At 43.6% G+C, this 24,160-nt stretch overlaps 2 protein-coding genes across 6 annotated transcripts in view; one reads left to right on the forward strand and one right to left on the reverse strand.

Annotated features, from left to right (window-relative positions):
• Positions 1–2,368, reverse strand: part of CAB39L (calcium binding protein 39 like) — a 67,155-nt gene extending 64,787 nt beyond the window's left edge. The window contains exon 1 of the mRNA XM_087756609.1: positions 2,350–2,368. The gene's annotated coding sequence lies outside the window, so the exon portion shown is untranslated. The remainder of the gene's footprint in view (positions 1–2,349) is intronic.
• A 141-nt stretch (positions 2,369–2,509) lies between these two features.
• The window catches only part of SETDB2 (SET domain bifurcated histone lysine methyltransferase 2), a 30,525-nt gene continuing 8,874 nt past the window's right edge, over positions 2,510–24,160 (forward strand). The window contains exons 1-14 of one of the 5 annotated variants that reach the window (XM_087756605.1): positions 2,510–2,612; positions 3,206–3,353; positions 6,863–6,922; positions 8,806–8,928; positions 10,365–10,430; positions 11,612–11,714; positions 12,402–12,968; positions 14,535–14,654; positions 15,853–16,022; positions 16,450–16,675; positions 18,646–18,730; positions 19,681–19,789; positions 20,582–20,913; positions 22,102–22,190. In XM_087756605.1, the coding sequence (XP_087612731.1) occupies positions 3,320–3,353; positions 6,863–6,922; positions 8,806–8,928; positions 10,365–10,430; positions 11,612–11,714; positions 12,402–12,968; positions 14,535–14,654; positions 15,853–16,022; positions 16,450–16,675; positions 18,646–18,730; positions 19,681–19,789; positions 20,582–20,913; positions 22,102–22,190 (2,084 nt within the window). In that variant the 5' untranslated portion in view covers positions 2,510–2,612; positions 3,206–3,319. The other 4 variants (XM_087756604.1, XR_015704604.1, XM_087756606.1 and 1 more) reach the window with 4 other exon arrangements.

Raw genomic sequence — 24,160 nt, forward strand, 5'->3', positions numbered from 1 at the left:
TATAAACCATACTTAAACTAATCAATGTAATAAAAGAGAATATTATGTTAAAGTTGCATTTTGAAAGAATGAGGTGGGGACACTTATCTATAAGGCAGCAAGTTAAATCACCAAGAAAGGTAATAGGGAGGATGTGACAGAGGAGGAGCTGGTAAAAGTACTCCACTGATATGAAGATACTTTAAGAAGAAAAGAGTCAATAAAACAAAGAGCCAATCCCATCAGAAAAGGACAAAAAGCTAAATGAGAATTAGAAAAACATTTTCTGAATGCCCATGGCTTTCCAAAAGTCTACAGCTTTGACTGCTTTGCTATTTTCTGGAGTCTGGCCGATGTCTCTGTACCTCTCCCAAGCCTATCTGGCCGTATGAGGAAACACCCAAATCCCCATCGCATTCAAGACGATAAAAACAACCCTGGAGAAGAGAACTGGATGAGATAGTTCCTTCTGGACAAGCTTCATCTCCTCCCACTCAAAGGAGCCAATTGCGGTCTGCCTGCCTATGCAATCGTTCATCCGAAGTCTCTAAATACGACCAGAACTATGTAACACAAAAGCGTAATTCAGCAGCTCAGTGAACGGCACCATTCACCAGGACAGTCAGCCCTTTCATTGTCACCCCAACCAAGGTGCTTGCAAATGTGGAACGGGCTGTCCTCACCTCGAGGTACAGTTAGTCAGTCCACGTCCAGACTGCAGAAGCTGCTGGCATACGGCAACTTTATCATCACAAAACCCCAATCATTTCCTAACCGTATCAGGCAAGCAGACATATACAATCCTGTTATCCAGCCGTAAATATGATTATTTAACAACACTCATTGTTTATGAGATTACTACACCATCGCCTTATTGCTGATTAATGCTTATCACGTAGTTTCAAAGCATGCAGGCAAACACAGGAGGCCATTTAGGAGACACTTATTTCAAGGAGGAAAACTTCATGAGGAAACCACCTTTTAAAATAACTTCTAATTAATACAATCATTACGATGCTGGGCTCCATCTCTGTATGTGGCATATTCCTCACATACAATTTGGAACACCACAAGTGTTTCGTAACACTCAGTATTCACTTGCTCATGCCTATATATAATTCAGTAAAATGAAATTACTTAATCTGCAATCACCATCTTATAATGCTGTGTATTCCAAGAGCACGAAAAGCTTGCACTTAATTTAACTTCCACAGGAGCAAAATCCCTCTTTTTAAAACATAAACTACTGGTTTTACATAATGCTGAGCCACCCTGTGCCCAACAATGTTATCGTTAGTTGTCTCATTTCTCTCTGTCGTTAAGCAGTACTCACCGGCTAATCAGTGAACTTCAAACACAGGCACAGCTGTAGGCGTGCCTATGTAAACATTTAAAAGGTTTTATAGACATACAAAGCAGATGCTGGACATCAAAATCTTCTGGAGGATCCTGGATCTGACCAGAGCTCCAAGTCATGTAAACATAGCATTCCCCTACAGAGAAATTAAATTTCTATCCCCCCTCAACTAAAATACTTTTAATAATATCCACAAGATTGGAAATGCCTGGACAGTTACTTGAGCATATTATGTTTACCTCTACAGTTTAAAGCGGTGGTAAAAAAATAAGTGACAAAAAAGTGATGACAAACCACCCTCCTTACCTTTTAAAAGGGGGTTAATTTTTGCCTCTCTGAAAAATCCCTTTACACAGCCACAACACAAACACTTGTAAAAATAATGATGCTGAAAATTTTCAGGGCAATGTAAACTTTTTTTATTTTCATACTTTGAATCAAAAAGGCAGCAGTTTAGCACTTCGCAGGGTACAGCTACAACCAGCAACAGCAAATGGCAGCGGCCAGCAGTGGAGTTAAGTAACTCCACTTACCAAATATTTTAATTTGGTGGACTAGAATCAAAGGCCCACAGAACCTTCAGTAACTTGCTTTTACTCTCCTCTGCTCCCCCCCCGTGTGCCTGCAGCCCCACTGAGCTCCGCCAGCTGCCAGCAACCCTTTGGCCAAGACGACTTCCCACACAGGGGCCTAGCGACTGCCCAGACTCCACACCAGCTGTGGGAAGCCCCCCAGGCCGCCTCACCCCACGCGCTAAGAGAGGCATCACACCTCCCACCACCTCAGGCCGGGCGGGCACCCCCAGGCCCAAAACCGCGGCCGGGGCCATCCCCGCAGCCTAATGCTCACCCAGGAGCATCAGCTGTCGGACCGCGCCCTTTCCCCCTCGCCCTCCCCAGCTGGGCGGGGCCCTGCTAAGATGGCGGCGCCTCCACACAACCTCGCCCGCTTCGCCGCCGAGGGGTTACGGCCTCGCCCCGCCCCGCCCCCTGCTCGCCCCGCCCCCTGCTCACCCCCTCGCACCGCCATTCGCTCCTGCCACCCGGCCCCGCCTTGCGCACGCGCAGTTAGCGAGGAGAGGCTGGCGCGACGCCCACACCCGGAAGTCTCGGCGTCCAATCATCAAGGACTGGCTGGCGGGGCGGGGGCGGCGGAGCCTCCTTGGCGGGGTGGCGCCCCCTGGCGGACGGCGGCGCCGCTGCACCGCGCGCTCCCGGCGGGGCGGGGGGGGGAGCGCGGCCCGGCCCGGCCCGGCCCGGCCGTGCGCTGCCCGCAGGTACCGTTAAGCGGGGGCGGGCTTGGGGGCGGGGGCGAGCGAGGAGGAGGAGGAGGAAGAGAAGGAGGAGGAGGAGGGCAGCGGCCGGGGCCCGGTCCGTGGGGCCGCGCCCGTCGCTCGGCAAAGCCCCCGGGGAGGCGGTAACTAACGCCGGGTGCTGCAGGCGGAGCCGCGTGGGGCCTGTCACTTGGCGCGGGGGATCGGCCCGGCCTCCCCCGGGCCGCAGCCCGTTGCTCCCTACGCCGCAGGGAACGCCTGCCTGAAGGAGTCCGGGGGGTGCGGGTAACCCCCGCCCCTCAGCGTGTCCTGCCGGCGCCGCACGGCTCTCATCCCTTTCTCTCCTCCAGCCCCAGATGCGCTGAGGGACGCTGGCCGCAGGCGGGGGGAAGGTGCTGGGGCCAGGCCCCGACTGGTGCGCCCGTGTCCCAGCGCCGCCCCTGACCAGAGTCTCCCCCCACCCGAGGTTCGCCCCTCGCCCCCCCAGCGCCAGGCCCGCTCCCCCCCCCCCCCCCCCAGTTTCACCCCATGCTAGCCTTTGGCGAGAGCTGGCCCAGCGCTCCCAGCCTGACAGGCAGCCGGGCTCCTGCCCGCAGGCCCCTGGCCCTGGCCCTGCAGCGCTATCGGAGGACAGCGAGATCAACGCACCCCTCTCCTACCTTGAGCTGGGCTCGGCGCTGGCGATATCCCAACGAGAGTAACAGCCCTCCATGCAGCTGCCCCAGAAGATGGATGAGAAAAGAAGTAAGCCTTAAAAAAATGTTTTGAACAGTCACTAGGCAGATCTTGTGAAAAACTCTTACAGGAATCAACAGTCCTAACCTCTTTTCCCAGTCAGCCGAATGAAATTTCTGTGCCAGAATGAATGGAAGTGTTTTATCAGTTATAGCATAGAAACGATTGAGTAGCTAACTTATAAGTAAGGTACATTTTATGCTCTCTGTGTCATTAGTGGTGATAGTCAGAAATTTGGTATCTTCAATGCGGTTGAAAAATGCTGCCTTACTTTTCCTTAGTGTTATTCCAGTGGAGATATCTTGTGTTACCTTGCATCTGTTGAGAAACAGATTCAGTAAATTTTTTACCTAATAAAGCCTTCATTTTTCCTAAATAAATTAGCTTAGTTGCAGTACTGCGGTACTGACAGCATTAATTTAAAAAAAAAAAGAGAGAAATGTGAGCTGATATAATGAGTGCTGCAACGGACGGCTATAAACTCTTTAGAAGGAATAGGCAAGGAAGGAGAGGCGGTGGGGTAGCCCTGTATGTTAGGGAGTGTTTTGACTGTCTAGAGCTTGAGGATGGTGACGATAGGGTTGAGTGTTTACAGGTAAGAATCAGGGGGAAGGCCAACAAGGCAGCTATCATGGTGGGAGTCTGCTGTAGACCACCCAACCAGCATGAAGAGGCTGACAGAATATTCTATAAGCAGCTGGGAGAAGTCTCACAATGACTAGCCCCTGTTCTCCTGGGGGACTTCAACTTACAAGATATCTACTGGAAATACAATACAGCGGAGAGGAAACAGTCTAGGAGGTTCCTGGAGTGTGTGGAAGATAACTTCCTGACAGAGCTGGTGAGGGAGCCAACTAGGGAAGGCGCCCTGCTGGACCTTTTGTTTGCAAACAGAGAAGGCCTGGTGGGTGATGTGACGCTTGGAGGCCGTCTTGGGCATAGCGATCATGAAATGGTAGAGTTTTTGATTCTTGGAGAAGTGAGGAGGGCGGTCAGCAGAACTGCTACCTTGGATTTTTGGAGAGCAGACTTTGGCCTGGTTAGGAGCATGGTTGACAGAGTCCCTTGGGAGGTAGTCCTGAAGGGCAAAGGAGTCCTGGAAGGCTGGACATTCTCCAAGAAGGGAATCTTACAGGCACAGGAGCAGGCTGTAGCCATGTGCCAAAAGACAAGGTGGCAGGGGAGAAGACCACCCTGGCTGAACGGAGAGCTTTGGCTGGAACTCAGGAAAAAAAGGAGAGTTTATGAAGTTTGGAAGAAGGGGCAAGCAACTCAGGAGGACTACAAGAATGTCATGAGGTTTTGTAGGGAGAAAATTAGAAGGGCCAAAGCCCAACTAGGACTTAATCTGGCTACTGCTGTAAAAGACAATAAAAAATGTTTCTATAAATACATTAGCAACAAAAGGAGGGCTAAGGAGAATCTCCATCCTTTATTGGATGTGGGGGGAAACATAATGACAAAGGATGAGGAACAGGCTGAGGTACTTAATGACTTCTGTGCCTCAGTCTTTAGCAGTCAGACCAGTTGTTCTCGGGGTACCCAGCCCCTGAGCTGGAAGACAGGGATGGGGAACAGAATGAAGCCCTCATAATCCAAGGGGGAATGGCCAGCGACCTGCTACACCACGTAGACACACACAAGTCTATGGGGCCGGATGGGATCCACCCAAGGGTTCTGAGGGAGCTGGTGGAAGTGCTCACCTGTCTGGTGAGTACCTCCCCTCACCTAGTCCTGGCTAACCGGGGAGGTCCCAGTTGACTGGAGGTTAGCAAATGTGACGCCCATCTACAAGAAGGGTCAGATGGAGGATCTGGGGAACTACAGGCCTGTCAGCCTGACCTCGGTGCTGGGGAGGGTCCTGGAGCAGATCATCCCGAGTGCCATCGTGTGGCACATACGGGACAACCAGGGGATCAGGCCCAGTCAGCATGGGTTCATGAAAGGCGGGTCCTGCTTGACTAAGCTGATCTCCTTCTGTGACAAGGTGGCCCACTTAGTGCATGAGGGAAAGGTTGTGGATATTGTCTACCTAGAATTTAGTAAGGCCTTTGAAACCATTTCCCACAGCATTCTTCTGTAAAAACTGGCTGCTCGTGGCTTGGATGGGTGTACTCTTTGCTGAGTGAAAAAAAAGGTTGGATGGCCAGGCCCAAAGAGTTGTGGTGAATGGAGTTAAATCCAGTTGGTGGCTGGTCACAAGTGGTGTTCCCCAGGGCACAGTACTGTGGCCAGTTCTGTTTCATATCTTTAGTGATGATCTGGGTGAGGGGATTGAGTGCACCCTCAGTAAGTTTGCAGACGACACCAAGTTGGGTGGGAGTGTCGATCTGCTGGAGGGTAGGAAGGCCCTGCAGAGGGACCTGGACAGGCTGGATCATTGAACTGGGGCCAACTGTATGAGATTCAACAAGGCCAAGTGCCGGGTCCTGCACTTGGGTCACAACAACCCCATGCAACGCCACAGGCTGGGGGAGGAGCGGCTGGAGAGCTGCCTGGCAGAAAAGGACCTGGGGGTGTTGGTCAACAGCCAGCTGAATATGAGCCAGCAGTGTGCCCAGGTGGCCAAGAGCGCCAATAGCATCCTGGCTTGTATCAGAACTAGTGTGGCCAGCAGGACCAGGGAAGTGGTCATCCCCCTGTACTCAGCATTGGTGAGGCCGCACCTCGAGTACTGTGTTCAGTTTTGGGCCCCTCACTCCAAGAAGGACATCGAGGTGCTGGAGCGTGTCCAAAGGAGGGCAGCGAAGTTGGTGAAGGGTCTAGAGCACAAGTCTTACGAGGAGCGGCTGAAGGAACTGGGGTTGTTTAGTCTGGAGAAGAGGAGGCTGAGGGGAGACCTTATTGCTCTCTGCAACTACCTGAAAGGAGGTTGTAGCCAGGTGGGGGTCAGTCTCTTCTCCCAAGTAACAAGTGACAGGACAAGAGGAAATGGCTTCAAGCTGTGCCAGGGGAGGTTTAGATTGGATATTAGGAAAAATTTCTTCACCGAAAGGGTTGTCAAGCCCTGGACCAGGCTGCCCAGGGAGGTGGCTGAGTCCCCATCCCTGGAGGTATTTAAAAGATGGGTGGGTGTGGCGCTTAGGGACATGGTTTAGCGGTGGACTTGGCAGTGCTAGGTTAACGGTTGGACTCGATGATCTTAAAGGTCTTTTCCAAACTAAACGATTCTATGATTCTAATAGGAAGTAGGAATTACGTAGGCTCAGCTGAATATGCTGGAAAGTATGGGTCATCTCATAACAGCCTCATGCTTGAGGGATAAGAAATGACCCATGTAAAAAAAATTTCCTCATACAGCTTATTTCATTTGAATGTTCTTCAGCTAGGTCATGACAAGACATGGGATGACTGTTCGAAAGTGGAATGACTTTCACCACAATACGTTCTCACACAGTGCTCCACCTGATAACTGCTATAGTATTTACTTGTATAAATTTTGTAAAACTAAGTAGCTACAACCATTTTAATTTCTCACCTGATCTCTTTCTTACTTGTCCATTCTGTATCTCTTGCAGTGCTGTGTGACTGCTTTGAAGTGGAGAACCTTACCAGTTCCAGGGAGGAGAGGATTGAAGGTAGTATAATTTGGATTTATGGAGGGAAAGGGGAAAGTAGTATATATTTGGCACCACTTCTGGTGTGAAAATGATAACTGGAAGACAATCGTTTTGCCTTTTATGGTGTGTGTGTAAGATGTTAGTCAGCAGCACTACAGGTCCTTTATAGGAAACATGCACCAAAGTATTTTTTCCGGTAGCTGGTATAAGTAGCCCTGGCCTTGGCTGCTTGTTTCTTGCTCTAGCATCATTCCCCTGCACAATGCTGAAAAAAGAGGTATATGGCCACAAGGATCCTATAAAGGGAAAAGAAAATACCTCCAGAGGTCATGGCCTCAGCCAGGTTTAGAACTATTGCCACTAGATGCCAGTCCACACCCTGAGTCACCAGCTGGTGAGATCATTTTGAATGCTGACAAGGTAGATGCATCCTGTGTCTGTTCATTCCCTGTCCTCATGGCTGGGGTTGATAATAGCAGCATTAACATCGGAGAGGAGATTAGTGATGTGGACATCTGTCTTTTTTGAAACAAAAATTATACTATGAACTTCATAGGCAATCTTTGCTTCTCTGTGCAAAACCAAGTTTTTGCTGCTGGAGTTTTGGGGCACTCCAGCATGAGAACTGGGGAAGCATTTCCAAGATGAGTGAGTGGTTTGAGCACTACACATAGTAGTATATGTTTTATTTCCTTTTGGCCTACACAAGATGATAACTGATGACCCAGAAATTAAAAAACTGTGTTCTGTCACCCATCCTCTGAAGTAATTTATCCACCAGTGATATCCAGACTTAGTAAATGTCTTGAAATATCTGAGAACAGATAAGAAATAACGACAGCAGTTTTAATCTGTAGCGGTGGAGCTTCTTACTAGAATTTCTGAATGTGTATTTTTAAACACAGATATTAAATATACTTATTTCTTATTATACATTTGCCAAGCAAGATTGACTGTCTGAAAGTGGAATGTAAACCTAGTATGGTGACAGTGGACTCTGCTTCTAGAAATAGAGTTAGGAAAACAGATTTACTTATTCTTTTGTGCTTGATCATTGAAGAAGAGAAGCATTAACCATGAGAGAGAGCCTGTTCTCTTTTCTGGCATCGTCTGTTGACAACACTGAACCATATTCCCTCACCAGAGTCCTTGCCAAAGATGCACTGCTAATGTTTTAACAAGAGCTTTCATGAATGGGCTTAGTACCTCAAAGGTACATACACTTGGAAGAGAAGAGTAGCTTAAAAAACATTTCTTTAAACAAAATGTTCTTTATAAATATTTCTAGTGGAGGAAAGAGGCATGATATAAGGGATGTATTAATTATTGCAAATGATACCACATGGTGAACAAAATTTATCAAACTGCTTTTATCTGAAAATATTTTGAACATTTTTTTCCCTAGAAAACATACCAAAAATATTGATGGGACAGGGTAGTCAGCTTGTGTAGCTAAGGGAGGTTACAGCTATAAAAAAATTTCCAAATGTCTTTTGTTTAACAATATGTTCAGTTCATTCAGTTGAAAATATTCTCCTGTGTCACTTCTATGAGTTTCAGTGGTGATAAATTTATAATGGGACTAATTTGCTAGTGTTCGGAGGAAGGCTTCCACAGCACCCTTTGTAGACATGCTAGAAAAGTTACTTGAAGGGAGCATCAGGGACCATCAGAAGCCACTCCAGTTCGTCACTTGACTTCTGTTTCACTTTCATGATTAGACTTAGGAATAGACTTCTGAAGGTTAAAGCCTGCAAAAGAAGACAGCTGGCCTTGCTGGTTTTTCAGAAGTGCCTCCCAATGAAATGAGAGGGAGTCTCTGAAAAGTCCACTAGGAGCTACTTGTATTTTTAGACTTCTTGGGAGCTGTACAGACTTATAAATGGAAATTTGCATTTCAGGTGATTTGAAGACATTTTGGACACAACTGGGAGGTAGAAGAGTGGACGTCATATTTGAGCAGGTGCAAAATGTGCTGCTGTTGCTAAAGCAAAAGATCAAGAATGGAACTGCCACAAACCAAGGTTTGAAATCCTTGTAATGGTTAAGCTGGACTGCAGGGGAGCTGTGGCCTGCTTTGTGTAGGGCTGTGTGATATCTGCCACAATTCAGATACCTCTGAATTTAAATTACTTTAGTAGTTGGCATTTTTAAGCACTTTTAAAATATATCTGCTTTTTTTAAAAAAAAAGGTGCATTTTGCCATTTTCTCGTTTTGCCTGCATACTTTTTCAAACACTGTGTGGCTCTTAAGCACATGGAACTGAAATGTTTATTCTTGAGAAGTAATGAAATATCTGCAGTGCCTTGTGTTTTGTTCATCGTCAGAAGTTTTAGCCTTTCAAGCTGATCTCAGAGAACTGAATGGTTTTGGGGTGCGATTATAATCATATAAGTATTATTTCATGTCAGAGACACCGTTATAACTTGAAACATTAGTAGAAAAATGTGACAGCAATGCATTTAAGATTGTTCCTGATTTTCATGGAAATAAGTTCCCTTTATCTACATCAAAATCAGAAGTCTGATAAGCCTGGAGCAGTACACAGGTTTCTTTTTACTGGTTTATTTAATTCAGAAAGATTACTTTTTTTTATTAAGTCACCCATGTAAATGAAGTCTATGGATCTTATTGCTTTTTTTGTGCAAGAAAATGTACAGCAGTGTAAGATGCTTTTAAACTGGTATAGCCACACACTCTGCATTGTACTGCTTGCTCTAAATTGGTAGCACAATTTTTTGTGTACTTGAGCTCCCACATCTTGATTTTTATGACAAAATATTACAGCAGTGCATAGGTAAAAGTTGAATTTGAATCCCCAGATGACACAATGAATCTGTGACGTAGTTAAATTTGAATTTTTCTGTGCTTTGTTCTGTAAAGATTTCAAACTAAAGTATTAGCATGGATTTTTCTGACATTTGTCTGACACCTTGTAGTATTTATTGCATGTGGTAAGAGGTTGAGACAGAACTGGTCTCTCCTTTGTGTTCTTACTATCTGAAGGCCATTTCCACCATTTTAGGAGTAGCATTAATTTGGTCTGCCAAGATCCAGCCCTTCTTAGCTGGAAGATGACTAGTCTGATGACAAAGTAAAGAGAGCAACTTACACTAAATTGTGTTTGTGTATATTACTGCTACTGGAGGTTACTGGTTTGTGTGTGTTTGGAAACATTCCAGCAGCTTTCCAAAAGCTGGAGGATGTTTCGTGCTGATTCACAACTACTAGCATGAGCTGTAATTTTATTGTAATTTGTAGATGTGTCTATTAAGGACTGGTGAAAAAGGTTTCTAATAGTATGAATCTTGCAATGCTCTAGATTAGCATACTGAGGAAACAAGTGTCTCTGGAGGCCTTACACTTTGTTTCCCCTTTTAGTAGTCCCTATTATCATTGTCCCTATTATCATTACTTAAATGACACTTCATATCTGTTTTGTTTTGGGTTTTGCCATAGAATGCTGGCAGGCTTGGGCACTGGTGAATGAAGCTAATCTAGGTGATCTCTTAACCTTGACAAATGGTACGTGCATGTCAATTGTATTTATTTGGTATATGTATTTAATTTGTCTTGTTTTACTCACCAGGACCTTATTTCCCTTTGTTGAAATCAATAAAATGGATCTGAGAAACCTGTTAGCATTACAAGGGAAAAAACATAATTATTAGTGTCCTCAGGTACTGGACTGTGGACTCTCACCTGGATCTGTACTTTTGTGGTTTGTGTGTATGTGTATATGGCTTGTACCAAGCGAAGAGAGTTTGAGCTAGTAAGCCCTGATGAACCCGAGCTGGCTGCAAGCAGAGTCATCTTGTGCCAGATTGACCAAAGGGATATTCCATACCATATGACGTCCGCTCAGTAATAAAAGCTGGGAGAAAGCAGGAGGAGTGGGGGCATTCATGGTTTTACGGCGTTTGTCCTCCGGAGCAACTGCTAGGCATGCTGGGGCCCTCCTTTCTGGGGGGTGGCTGAACATTGCTGCTGATGGGAAGTAGAGAATAAAATCTTTTTGTTTTCCTTTTGCTTTCCTGCGCATGACCTTTGCTTCTGCTTTGATGAAACTGTCCTTATCTCGACTCACGAGCCTTTCGTTATATTTCCTCTCCCCTGTCCAGCTGAGGAGGGGGAGTGATAGAGCGGCTCTGGTGGGCGCCTGGCGTCCAGCCAGGGTCAACCCTCCGCAGCATGGCTCCACTCGCTGTCATACCCTGGCATCCTTTTACCTCAAATAACGAAGAGAAATCTGTATGTGTGTTTCATATGTGTCGTGTCTCAATGCACTTTGAAAGCTACATGGAAGATTGTAATGTGCAAATCACCTGATGGTCTGTGAAAAGGGGCATTTCTGCCTCAAGTTCGTCAATGCACACCTAAGTTTTTCCCCTTTGGGGAAAGGGAAAGAGAGAGAGAGAGGGAGGGAGAGGAGGAGCAGGAGAGAAAGCGTGACAGTGTGTGTTGTGTGTCAGCTAGTCAGTCACTTGCACACCTACACACAAACACATGACTTTTTTAACAGTTATAAAAAGCAGCTTGGTTTTTTAGTAGGGCACTTGCTAGCATACTCTTTGTTAGCTGTAGTTCATAGCAATGCGTTGTTTTTAATGTATTTTGGCAATTATCTCTTTAGTAACTAAAGTAAGTTTGATTATAAATTGAAATGTGGATTGCTGAAGTTTTTGCTTGCGTTCAAATTTTTTCAGTAAGTGATGTGTTTGACGGAGATGGCATACAGGAAACCAAACCCAAACTGCAGCGTCTTCTTACAAATGGGAACACTGCAAACTCTGTAGAAGGTTCTCACAGGTCAGTGCATGTAATAGCTTATTCCAGTTCCTTATTTGGCATATTCATTAGTGCATTTGAGAGATTTTAAACCCTCTCTTCTATTTCTAAATTCAAAGTTTTAAACCCAGTTTTGAATCCTGACAATTTTCAAAGTGAAAATATTTTTACCTTGCCCTACATGCAAAACCTGAGGTTTTGAGTAGACTTGTCTAATTTACCACGTGAGAACATTGCAGAATAAAACAGGGCATTTGGTTGTGAATAAAGATCCATAAGTATTGCCAGGATTATCAGGGTTAGTTCTCAGGCTTTCACAGACTGTGCAGATTGTCAGGCACATGACTTAGTCTCTCTGTATTTACCCTCAGATACTGATTTGGAAGATGGGGGTAAAGATATCATTCCTTTCTTTCCTTTTTTTTTTTTTTTTAATGTCCTTTCTGTGTTTTAGTATGTAAGTTCTTTCTAGGAAGAAGCTGTTGCCTTTTTTGTTTGTTTGTTTTTTGAATGCCACTGAACATGTCTTCATATGACGTTAGGACAGTAACACAATGCAAACAGTGATTCAGTGAAACCCTTGAACTTCTAGCAATGGGCTGTTTCTTCCCCATGTTAATAACATTGAACCACTAAAAACCTGAGCGTTTTACTGGTTGTCTAAGCTGCTGCTCTTTTTTCTTTTTTTTTCTTTTTTATTCCAAATAGCAAACAGGAGGAGATGGAGAAAACAGGTTCAGGGAGTAAAGAAGCATCTAGTAAAATTCAAGATTTACCTTTAAACCTGCAGTATCAGAACCACAAGTGCTCTAGTGCATGTCTTGCCAACAGAGCAGCGGGCTCCTACAAGGGTGAAAATCCTCTTAAGATACCAATCCTGTTTCACTTTCAAAGACGCCATGCAAAAGCAGACTGCCTTTCAAAAACACTGGATGTGAATTATAAAGCTCCTTGTGGCCGAAGTCTGAGAAGCTTCCAAGATGTGCAAAATTACCTATTTGAAACTGAGTGCAATTTCTTATTTGTTGATCACTTCTCCTTCAACACATACGTACTGTTGGGCAGGAACACTGTAAATCCCGAACCCCTCGTGTTTGATTTTGATATTAGCAATGGAGCCGAGTCTGTGCCCGTCTCCTTCTGTAATGATCTTGACCGCGCAAGATTACCTTATTTCAAGTATCGGAGGGCATCGTGGCCGCGTGGATATTATCTCAACAATTTCTCCAGCATATTTGTTGATTCATGTGACTGCACAGATGGCTGCATTGATAGGTAGGTAGAAAAATCTAATTCCAGACAAGTGACGCGCAATGCCTCAATAGTAGGGTGGTGGTGTAACTGTGAAGGTGCGCAGCACCAAACAGTGCCAAATAACGAAGGACCAGCACTGCTGGAATATCTGTGGTCGTTGTCTTGTGTCCTCCTCTGACACCACTGTGTCTTTGTCTTCTCCAGAACTTGGGTGTTCCTACCCATCCAGCCTCTGTTGTAGGGAAGGAAGCGATCAACAGGTGGATTATTGTGTTCCTTTCCCTTTCTTCCCAAACTGGCAGTGCTTCTTCTCCAAGTGGAGCTGGCAAGCAGATCTCTCAGCTTTGGGAAATTTTGAGTGGGGAAGGGAGACTCTTGTGCCAGCAGAGGAAGGCTCATTTTCCTGGCAGGCAGGGAAGGATCCTGCATGACAACTTCTGCTGCAGCTCCTGCTGTGGGATGGTATCCTGGAGATGGGATGGGACAGCCTGAAGAGATCAGATCATTTGGGACTTGGGAGGTTACTGAGGGCAGAGGAAGAAACCTCCCTGTTCACAACCTCTACATCCCATCCTTCCCCTTGTCTAAACAGAAACTATGAAACTCTGTGGTCACAGAACACATTTATGTTCTGAGCAGTTCCAATGGTGTTGCTCACCACTGTCTTTTTCTAAAGACCGGTAACTCTGGGCTACATATTACTCTGTGGGAACCTGCCACTGTTAACGTATGCAAGTTTGGTGATGATTTTGTCTTGCTTTCTTGAAGGGTGTTTGCCTTTGACCTGATCTCTACCTGTAGGTGTTACTTGGTTTTGAATCCATTTTGTATTATTGATAGCTAGGGCAGTTGCATGTGCTGGTGTGCAGTGTAATTGCCCGTGACCCAACAAAAGCTTGAAATCACATCCTGGTATAGTGAAGCTTCAGTAATTAAAGTTATTTAGTTTCAGTTGAGCGGTGGGGAACAGCAAGCACATAGCATGCTGCCTCTTTGCAGTGAACTTCCCCAAGAGTTGAGATGCTTTTGATGTGCGGTTTTGGGGTTCAGGATTTGGTCCATTGCAGTTTGCACAGCCGCTGTGGGTCTTTGGAGTTGTCATGACAGAAGATGGTGAAGACCAGCATTATTGCTTGAGGTCTCCAATCTGCAGTGTCAAACTCTTCAGTTCCCGGGGGCTAGGGTGGGAGGAAGGTAACGACGTAGTGGCTAACAGGCTGGGATGCTCTGCCAGAATAGGTGATTTTTATTCCTTCATTCAATCCATTTGACAGTGTCTTGTTTATAATACATTTCTGTTGTACTTCAGCTGTTGACATGTGCCTTTTACAGAGCTTGGCAAAAGAATGGGGTTGGGGTGGAGAGAACATGATTATTGTAAAGCACAAATAACCAGGCAAGAGACAAAGAGAAGGGTAGGGTACCTGAAATGGCCTTGTGGAGTAAAAGTGTTGGGGGGGGCGGAAATAGGTATACATAAAAGTGTGTATGTGTGTGTATAGTCAAGTACATTTTAAATTATCTAGGTTTATGTTTGATTTACGCTGCCCCAAATACATTCTGAGATGTTTTACTGTTATCTTCTAGGTCAAAATGTGCATGCCTACAGCTAACTGCAAGAGGCTGTAGTAAAATTTCTCTGTCTTCAAGTAGTAAAACATCCCGTGGATACAGTTACAAAAGACTGGAGGGACCTGTTCCTAGTGGGTAAGAAAGACAGAACTTATTAACTGTTATTTTATTTGTATGCTCTTATTTGACTCCTGTAGTGTAAGTGCTACAGGACTAAAATAATTACAGTTTCTGGATTACTGAAACCTTCCATTTTTGTCACAATTTTAGTGACAGATCAGGATGATAACAAATAATTAATGTGACTTGAGTAGTAGGAGAGGGAAAAACACTTCTGTACTGCGGATATTACAATTTTCACAGCTTAGTTCCAGGTCCAAGAAGAGTGTGAAGAGTAACATAGTATTAGCTGGTCCAGGAGCTCAGGCCATATCTGGCCCATGTGCTGGTACGTTCAGGCATGCCACGGGGAGAAGGGAGAGGAAAAGGAAACCTGCCACAAGGGAAGGAGGTCTGTCGCAAGACCATTACAGCGTATATCAGCCAAAGAAGTGGGAAGCAGTAGCCACATCTTCTCCATCCATTTGCTCTGTAGGACCAGAGTCCTAAAGAAGTATCAGCCAGCTGCTGTTGCCAGACTTGGTTATGTGTGACTCTTCCAAGAGTCTCCAAAGCCGTCCCAGTGCTGCAAGTGTTCGCTCTTTCTCTTATTCAGGTCCCGTGGATCAATATGTGGCCTGGGGAAGGTGTCAGTAACGTCAGTTGTTTAGGAGAGGAATTGTGCAAGGTAGCTTTCTGCAATAGCCAAGGGCTGAACCCAGAGGCTTAAGGAGCCCCTTTCAGTCCTTTGTTGCTGTGTGATGTTAGTTTATGGTTGGCATGCAGAATTAAAGCTGCCAGTGAACCCAGAAACAAATCCAAAAATAGCACAATTGTGAATTCTTTTAGAAATATTTACTTAAATCCTAAAACTCATGACAGCTACAGTGAGGTCCAGGCAGACAGGTTGTCTTTGCTAAAATCTGTTCCAGCATCAAATGAGGTGCTTCATAGGGATTTCTGCTTCTGTGTGATTTACTCCTATAAAATAAAAAGGTAGCGTTTATTTTTCTTGTCTACTTATACCATAATGTGGCTGACAGACTTTTAAAATTGATGAATCAGCAATCAAGAAAGTCGTGAGCTTCAGAGCACTGATGCACAACCAGTTTTAGCCAGAGTCTTTATCTTTTCAGTCAGCTGCCTTATTAATGCTCAGAAGGGAAATTAATAGCAACTTTGTTTTGGTAATGCATTATTTTATATTGTGTTTTGTTTTGCTTCCTCTTGACAGAATTTATGAGTGTAGTGTGTTGTGCAGGTGTGACAAGATGATGTGTCAGAACAGAGTTGTACAGCATGGCATTCAGGTCAGGTTGCAAGTGTTCAACACAGAGAAGAAAGGCTGGGGCGTCCGCTGCCTAGATGATATCGACAAGGGGACATTTGTGTGTACTTACTCAGGTAACAGAAAGTGACCTGTGGAAGATGTATAGCATAATTCTCCCTCTCCTGTGGCCTTTGCCCTGGAATTTTTTTGAGAACCAAACAGGGAAATATAGGGGTTGGAAGAGAAGTGAGTCAATATAACCTTAATTTGTAAGATGATCAAACGGGCTGAAGAACCTTGAAGAACGCTGGAATGCAGTGGTGCCAGACAAACAATCAAAACATTCTGGAGCAAAGCCTGTCTCAGACTGTTGGTTTTTCCTTCGCAGGTCTGTGCATCCTGTGCCAGAGCTAGTTTTCCTTCAGTATAAATGCATTCATATTTTGCTTTCCCAAATAATGTCCTTGTATTTTTTTAATGTAAATTTGAGCTGCGATAGTAAGTGTGACCCATCTTAGCAAACAATTAAAAAAAAAAAAAAATCTTTCCTTTTTTTTCCAGGCAGATTAATGAGCAGAGCTGAAGTTCAAATATTGGGAGATGCTGGTCAAAAGCTGAAAGAGAAGAGTGCTGTAAATGACAGAGGCCTTGGCTTTTTTTTCAAAAAAAGAAAACTTGACACTGATTCAGACTCTGTGATTGAACTAGTGCAGACTGGCAAAAATGACCTTCTTAAGAAGCAGGAATCTTTGTGTCAGACTGTGGATAATGAAAATAAATCAACCCTGTAAGTTTACCAAAGCAAACTTAAGCACAACAAAACTAATATTCTGCTATTCTAGAAAGTCCCTTGTAAATCTTAGAGTAGAACTGACTGTCCTCAGCTGAGGGTGGTGGGGTTTTTTTCTCAACTTTTTTGTTAATTCCTGATTATTTCTTTTAGTGGGACACCATTTTTCCTCTATATTAATTTTACTTACCGTGTGTACCACTTGGCATTTCCTAGAAATCCAGTTCATCTCCTGGGTGTACTTGATCTGTTCAGGGCATTAATCATTATGCTAATTGGAAAGAATTAATAAAAGGTGCTTGAGATAAATGATTTAAAGATACTTGATGACACCGAAGGGTTTGATAACAAATTAGCCACTAACCGTCCTGTCCTTTGCTCCCAGTCTCTAAACCTCTTGTTCTTTGTAACATAACCTTTCCTGCTAGGAGTCTTAACCTTTCCCGTCAGGAGTCTGACAACACCTTGCTTTTGCAGTGAATTATGCAAAAGTTCTGGTCCTGTTTTCATTTCGCACTCAGGGTCTCATTGCCTATCAGGATTCCTAAAATAAAATTACTTCAAAATAACCATGCTGTAGTCTTTTCAGAAGGAAGTCGGGAGCTTGTTTTCTTAAACTTTATTCCTTGCTCTGCCACACTACTTTGTAAACACTTTCTTTGTACTACTCAGAAATGATTGCAAATTCTTGCTCATTTCATACTAGAAGATTATTGTGGATCTTTGAGAAGCACCATGAAATTGCAAATGGAAACTTTTTAAAATACATGCCAGTATATTCTCACTTGCATTTCAGTATCTTGGAAACCTAATGAATTATTAACTTTGTAAATTACATAATTGTCAGCAATCAGCTAGAGTTTACTTCTACTAAGTGGTGTTACTAAAAATTGCAGGGAAGCACAGTTTTAAAGTTGCGTTTACTGCACTGCTACCTCAAATCTCATAAATTTCCTTTCCTGAGAATGAAAATATTTCGCATATAGGCTGTGTAAAAAATATGACAGACAAAAAGACTGTGTTATTCTGCCTCTCAAGAAATGACAATCCAGCTGATCCGAGAAACCTTCGAGAAGACATCAGTGTGCTAAGCTTGACATGTCATTCACCCGAACAGATTGCCATTAAAAGGACAAAAAATGTAATTACATAATAATGTCACGAGTTCTTGTGGCTACTGCACCTTTTGAATTTACAAAAGGGTTTAAATCTTAAGAAAGCCTTAAAGAGTAACATTTTTTGCTGTTGTTAGTAGCCCAAAGAAGTACCTTGATGGTTTTTGTGGCAAGAAAACACATATATAAATGTTTTAGGTTGAAAGTTTTCTTGAATAAGAGCTGTTACTTGTTGCTAGACATTGTACAGATATTAATATTAGTTTTGAAAGTGGTGTTTTCTACTGCACTCTGAACATAATCCAAATGAATGTGATTTTTAGATGTTTTAAATGTATATGCCAGATACTGCTTCCCATCCTTCCTCAACCTTCTCCTGATGTGAAGGAGGTTCTTTTGTGACTGTCTCTCTCTCTGTCTCCCTCTCTATCCTTTGTCCCTGCAACATCTTTGCTTTCCTATTTGAAAGCTGCACTGTCAAAACTGTTGAAAGTGGTAGCAGGAAAAAGGCAAAACTCTGTAGGCATTCTATTTTGAGATGATCTGATATAATAATAGTAAAACAACAGAGAATTTGGTTCTCGGCAGGAGAACTGGGAAAGGATGCAAAAGCAGCTGCTGATCTCTCAAAAAAGTATGAGCAACTGTTTTTTTACAAATACTATTGAGAACCTAACCTAGGTCCTCCATTCTTAAAGGCAAAATAGTCACAGAACTTGGGGCGAGGCCAGACTGTAGGCTCTCATGTAGTCTGTTCTTTATGAACTAGAGACTCTTAGAGAAATGTGTGTTGTGAGAGTTACTTATGGGTCTTTTTGTCTTTTATAATTTCCTTTTGACCTTTCCGTACAGGGTTCATCCAAGGAATTTAAGTATTGCAACTGCGAGAAGGCCTGGAACTAGAGCAGTTGTTTTTCATAATCACCAGCTAAAAATGGTAATAATAATAAGTGGCTTTATTAGATTCATTTTTCACTGTGCTGAATATGTATGTTAATTTTGACCTTTTCATCTTATACATTTAAATAGTTCTAATGATCTTTCTTCATGAGATTGTGTCACACTGTGAACTAAGCTGGCGTGCTGGAAGCTATACCCCATCCCTTCTCCATTATCAGTCCTTCAACATGTTCCCTGAGACCAGCACACACTGCTCTCACAGCCTTCCCTTCTCCACCCTCCACTTACACTCCAGCCTTGAGAGTCTTAAGAAATCATTCTTCCCCTCCACCCTCTGTTGTAACTAACTGCAGAGTTGGGGCGTTAGAGTGATAATATTTTTGTGATGTGTCCCCAAAGAATGACATAGCAGGGAGAGAAAAAAATCTCAGGAGTTGGACGCAGTTCTCTCATGCAGTGGCACAGTTGGGAGAACTTGATCTGACCTGGGAGTGAAGTGTTGCTTGCAAATACGTGCAAAGGAGGGAAACTGGGGTAAACTTACTCTGTGGGTTCTTCATTGCATTTAAGAAATGCATGTGGGATTTTCATGCTGACATTCGGCAGTGCTGTCCATTCTGGAGTCTTTTTGTGGTGGGAGAGGAGAAATCTTGCCACTTCTGTTCATTTTATTGAAACTGTGTTTTTTACAACTTACACAAACGTTTAAATTCTGGTGAAATTGTTGGGACTTAAGCACGTACTTAAATGTTTTGTTGAGTGGGGAGCTCCTTCCAGGTTATTCTGAAGGATAATTTGAAATTAAGATAAATGTTGCATTGCAGTAAATGTATGGACTTTTGAAACTCAGCCATAGCCATGCATTACAGTAGATTTGAAACTTCAACCCTAGAGTCCTAAAACCCACTTGCTATCCTGTGTTGACCCAGAGTTCCATACAGCAACAATATATCACAGCCTTTTCATTATCTTTTATTCTGTTTAAAGGAAATTGATGCACTGGTGCACAGTGCCAGCTCAGATGAAGATAATAGTTCTCAGATTCATCAGTCAAGCAAAAGAAAACTAACCAGTGGAACAAAGAAACGAAACGAAAGTAGGTTTACAGAGCTATAAATACTGCGCTCTTAGCACACTTGTGCCCCATCAGGTGATAGACTTAAAATGTAGAAAGTGGTCTTCAGATGCGGGCCGGCCTGTTCTCGGAGTAGAATGATGTTGTCCGCGTAACACTTAGGCTGTCTTAAGAGAGCTGAGCGGTACAGAAATTATTGCTGCCTTGCATATTACAGTGCATTAACTGGTACCGGGCAATCTTTTGCCTGCAAAGTTGATCTTGGGACATGTTGAACAGTCCTGACAGCAGCTTCTCAAATACAGTGCAATTGTGGGAAAGTCAGTCTTGCAAATCTTCTTGTGTCACACCCAATACATGTTCTGGTCAACAAAAATGGAACAGGATGTAATGCAGGGGTGGGGCGGCCTCAAGCTGAAGAGGCAGTGTGAAACTGATGCTATTTGCACGTCATCTTGTTTCTGTCTTAATTACAGTTTGTGATTCTCTCGGGAATTAAGGTGGAGAATGATGATAAAATGCTATGTGGAAGAAATCAATTTGGAGTGGGATTTGAGAAGAAGGGAGAGACTAGGTCACTCGCAGGAGACTTGAGCAAGTGCTTTAGGCACTGCAGCAGGATACAGTCATTTGCAGGAGGATTGATGAGAGGCATGGAAAAGAGTAGTTGTGTTACGGACTTGTAAATAGCAAGGAAGCTGCATACATTTTGCAGAACAAAGAAGGGTGGGTGGATAAGAGTTCAGGGCCAAACAAAGGAAAGGCTTTGGCTTTAAACTGGCGTTGAACAATAACTTACGTGTCCGTTGACAGAATCCACTCAGCAGCAGAAGGAAGAACATCCGATGGAAATTGGACAGACCGAGTCTGCTGACGTGGACAGTGCAGAATGCAAAAGAAAGAGTCTGTCTCTGCAGGGCATTGATTGTGGCAAGTCAGGTGTGCTGGATGACACGTGTGTTGTGAGGCCATCCAAAAACGTACCGCTAAAAGCTGACTGCAAAGAAGGAAATCACAGGCAGTCAAAACAAGCTGCATTTTGTGAGGATGCTGATGGTGAGACGATGCTTCTGAAGAATGCTAATGAAGAAAATATTTATGTACTGGATGCCACAAAAGAAGGAAATGTGGGTCGTTTTCTTAACGTAAGTAAAAAGTTGCATGTGTTCTCTTAGTTGTCTTAGCTTAAATAAATAAATTGCGTATTTGCATAAACTAGAAGGCTTTTGCACATGAACCACATATGTGGTAGGTGCATGACAAGGCAGTCTGCATGGTGCTCCCTGCGCTCTGAAGTGACAGAACAGCAGGTTGGGTCACACCGGCTGCTAGTGCCTCCATAAGATGATGCATGCTGCATACTAGCTGTAGTTTTTGGCACCACTAGGTTCCTGAGTGAAATATTCCCCAGTAACGAGTGACATCTTTCTCCTGAATTTTTGAACAGCCTTTTTGGGGGTCCAGGGAGCAAATGGCACATTTTGTTGAACCACAAGCCTTCTCCCATCCTCGTTTTTTGTCCCCCAACCACTGTAAATTCTAGCCTGTGCTGATTTAGGATAAGTGTTGTGATATTGTAGGAAATTTCTCTACCATTCAGTCATAGGTTCAGAAAGTCTAACCTACTGTGTACATATCTGCTAAATAAGTCTCTCAATTTTGACTTGCCAAGAAATAGTAATGAATTACAAAGTACCCCCAACTAAGATGAATGTTTCATAGACATGTCTGCATGTAGTCTGCGAGTAACTTACTTCTCTTCATTGGCATGAATATGTCTCTTACAGCAAAATCCATGTATACGTTTAAGCTGTTCTTCATTGCAGAGGTAATACGGTGTTAAGATTAGTAGTGCGTCTTGCTGAAACCTTTCTTCTGCATCCATGACCATACACGTGTCCATACCTGCACCTGAACAACCTTTCACATCTCATATCTCTTTGCCAACATACACAATCATTTAATCTATTGCTTACTCCCTAGCACTGCTCCCCTAGCTGACAGCGAGATACATCTGTCGCATACTGATTATTTGTGGTGCATCCTGAATCAAAGATGAATTCTCACCATAAATTTCTGGAGAACAGCTTGATAAAAGAACTGGGTTTTCCTAGGCAAAAGTACTTTCATAATATAATGGAAATAATACTTTAGAGAGACATAGTTACTGCAAAAATAAGTGGCAATGGCATTGAGTAGTAGAGATTCTGTGTGGGCTGGAGAAGGGAAGGAAGAAATTACCTTTACTAGTGACAGATATCTGACACAAAATAGGTTTTTCAGCCAACGACAAGGTGTTTCACTGTTTCTAATTCAAATATTCTGTTTTACAGCACAGCTGCTGCCCAAATCTCTTTGCACAGAGCGTGTTTGTAGAGACTCACAACAGAAGTTTCCCATGGGTGGCTTTCTTCACAAACAGGTGAATTTTTGGAAGTTTAATGTTGTTCATTCAAGGCACTAGGGGAAAAAGCAGTGCTTAGTTATTAGGAAATAATTATGCTAAGGAGGGGCAGATGCTTAAATCATAGAATCGTTAAGGTTGGAAAAGACCCTTAAGATCATCAAGTCCAACCATTAACCTAACACTGCCAAGTCCACCACTAAACCATGTCCCTAAGCACCACATCTACACATCTTTTAAATACCTCCAGGGATGGAGACTCAACCACTTCTCTGGGCAGCCTGTTCCAGTCCCTGACTACTCTTCCAGTGAAGAAGTTTTTCCTGATATCCAACCTAAACCTCCCCTGGCGCAGCTTGAGGCCATTTCCTCTTGTCCTATCACTTGTTACTGAAACCATAAAACTCCCTTCTTATTGGTGACTTCTTATTGTGCACTAAAGACTGAAGAAATACAGCTGTTGATTATCACTAATGAGGATTTTTTCAGATTTGCACGGAAATGTAAAGTGAGGAAGCTTAATTTTGATGCATCTATTTCAGTGATAATCTTCTTCAGTGAAAAAATAGGTTTAACTTGGCCTGTTCATTTTGAAAGCCAAGATTCAGTGATCCCAGTGTTGTGTCTCAAGGAAGGGCCAGCAGATCTGGGTCCCACAGGGCAGGATTGGACCTTGCAGGGTCTTAAGGCTGAGACACTTTGTGGGCCAAACAAGCTGGCTCCAGGCCTTCTCCTCGCAGCTACCAAGAGAAGCAGTACTTTGTGTAGCCCACCATGTCCTGGGGAGGTGGCACTAGGATACTCAGAGGTAAAAACTTCCTCTGAAAGCAAAAGATGTGGGTCTTCCCTTAATGGATGACAGAAAGGGAGGTACAGAGAGCTGGTGCCAGTGAGACACAAGAAAGCGGCAGATAAACCCAGGAGGGGAAAGATTAATTGTATGGATGAAGCTAGCTGGTGCACGTGACAGCGGGAGTACGAGGTGAGAACTTAAAATAGAGAGGAGAGGATTCATTTCAGACAAACCGACCCCAGGGAACACTGATCCTCTGTGGAGCCTTGCAACCCTGGTCCATACTGACAGGGATGCTGTGGATTGCCCTGTGAGGAGGGCTTCCAAGAACTGTGAAGACAATGTTTTGAAATATGTCAGAAAAAAAGATTTTGTTTTAGCTAGGGTCTTTCTTGCTTAGGTACTAGGTAAAGAAGTGATTAGTGGGGACTGAGGCCAGTGGAGAGAGGTAATAGCAGTCAGCAGAAGACACTTAGGGAAGAAGATTGTGGAAGGAATGTTCACCTGGCTGGCCCTCCTGCTTTCTGGCAATCACCCTTTTACAACTTTTCTACATTAAGGACTGCATCCGGATCATTGAGCTTAATTGTGTATCTTCCATGAACTTGCCCAGTCACCTTTTTATTTGTTTTACAGTTCTGGCCTCCAGAACATCCTAAGGCAGAAAGTCCCAGGTTGCAATTACGTGCTGTTTGAAAAGTCCTCGTTTATTCTCAGCCTGCTGCCTGGTAATTCACTGGATGTTCCTTACATCATATCCAGTGAGAAATATCAGGCAATTACTCTCCTCTTTGTAATACTTATATTTTATTGTATTTTCCCTCAGTTGTCCCTCAGCATCTTAGTCTCAAGTATTTAATTTGGCATTCATTTTGGGCAATGAATTTCCTACCTTAGAAACGTCTTCTCTTTCGTGTACTGTCAGAGGGGCTGGTTCATGAGGAGCATGTATTTAATTCTAAGTCTTAGGCTTTCTGCATATAGAGAGTGCAATTGCATTAAAACGTAGCTTGTCAGACCAAAGATGATAGTCTTCATCACCAGTGTATCTAGAGATCTGTTCAAACCTCAATGATGCACTGTACATAGTAAAAATAACAAAACTGTCTGCGTTTTCATTTAGATGTATTCACTTACATGTTTTTTCCTTTTTTTTGTTTGATTTTTTTGTTTCCCAGAATTTGCCTCGAAGTTA

The sequence above is a fragment of the Nipponia nippon genome, unplaced genomic scaffold, assembly GCF_047370975.1.
Source record: "Nipponia nippon isolate SJK-2023a ecotype South Korea unplaced genomic scaffold, ASM4737097v1 scaffold_2, whole genome shotgun sequence".
NCBI lineage: Eukaryota > Metazoa > Chordata > Aves > Pelecaniformes > Threskiornithidae > Nipponia > Nipponia nippon.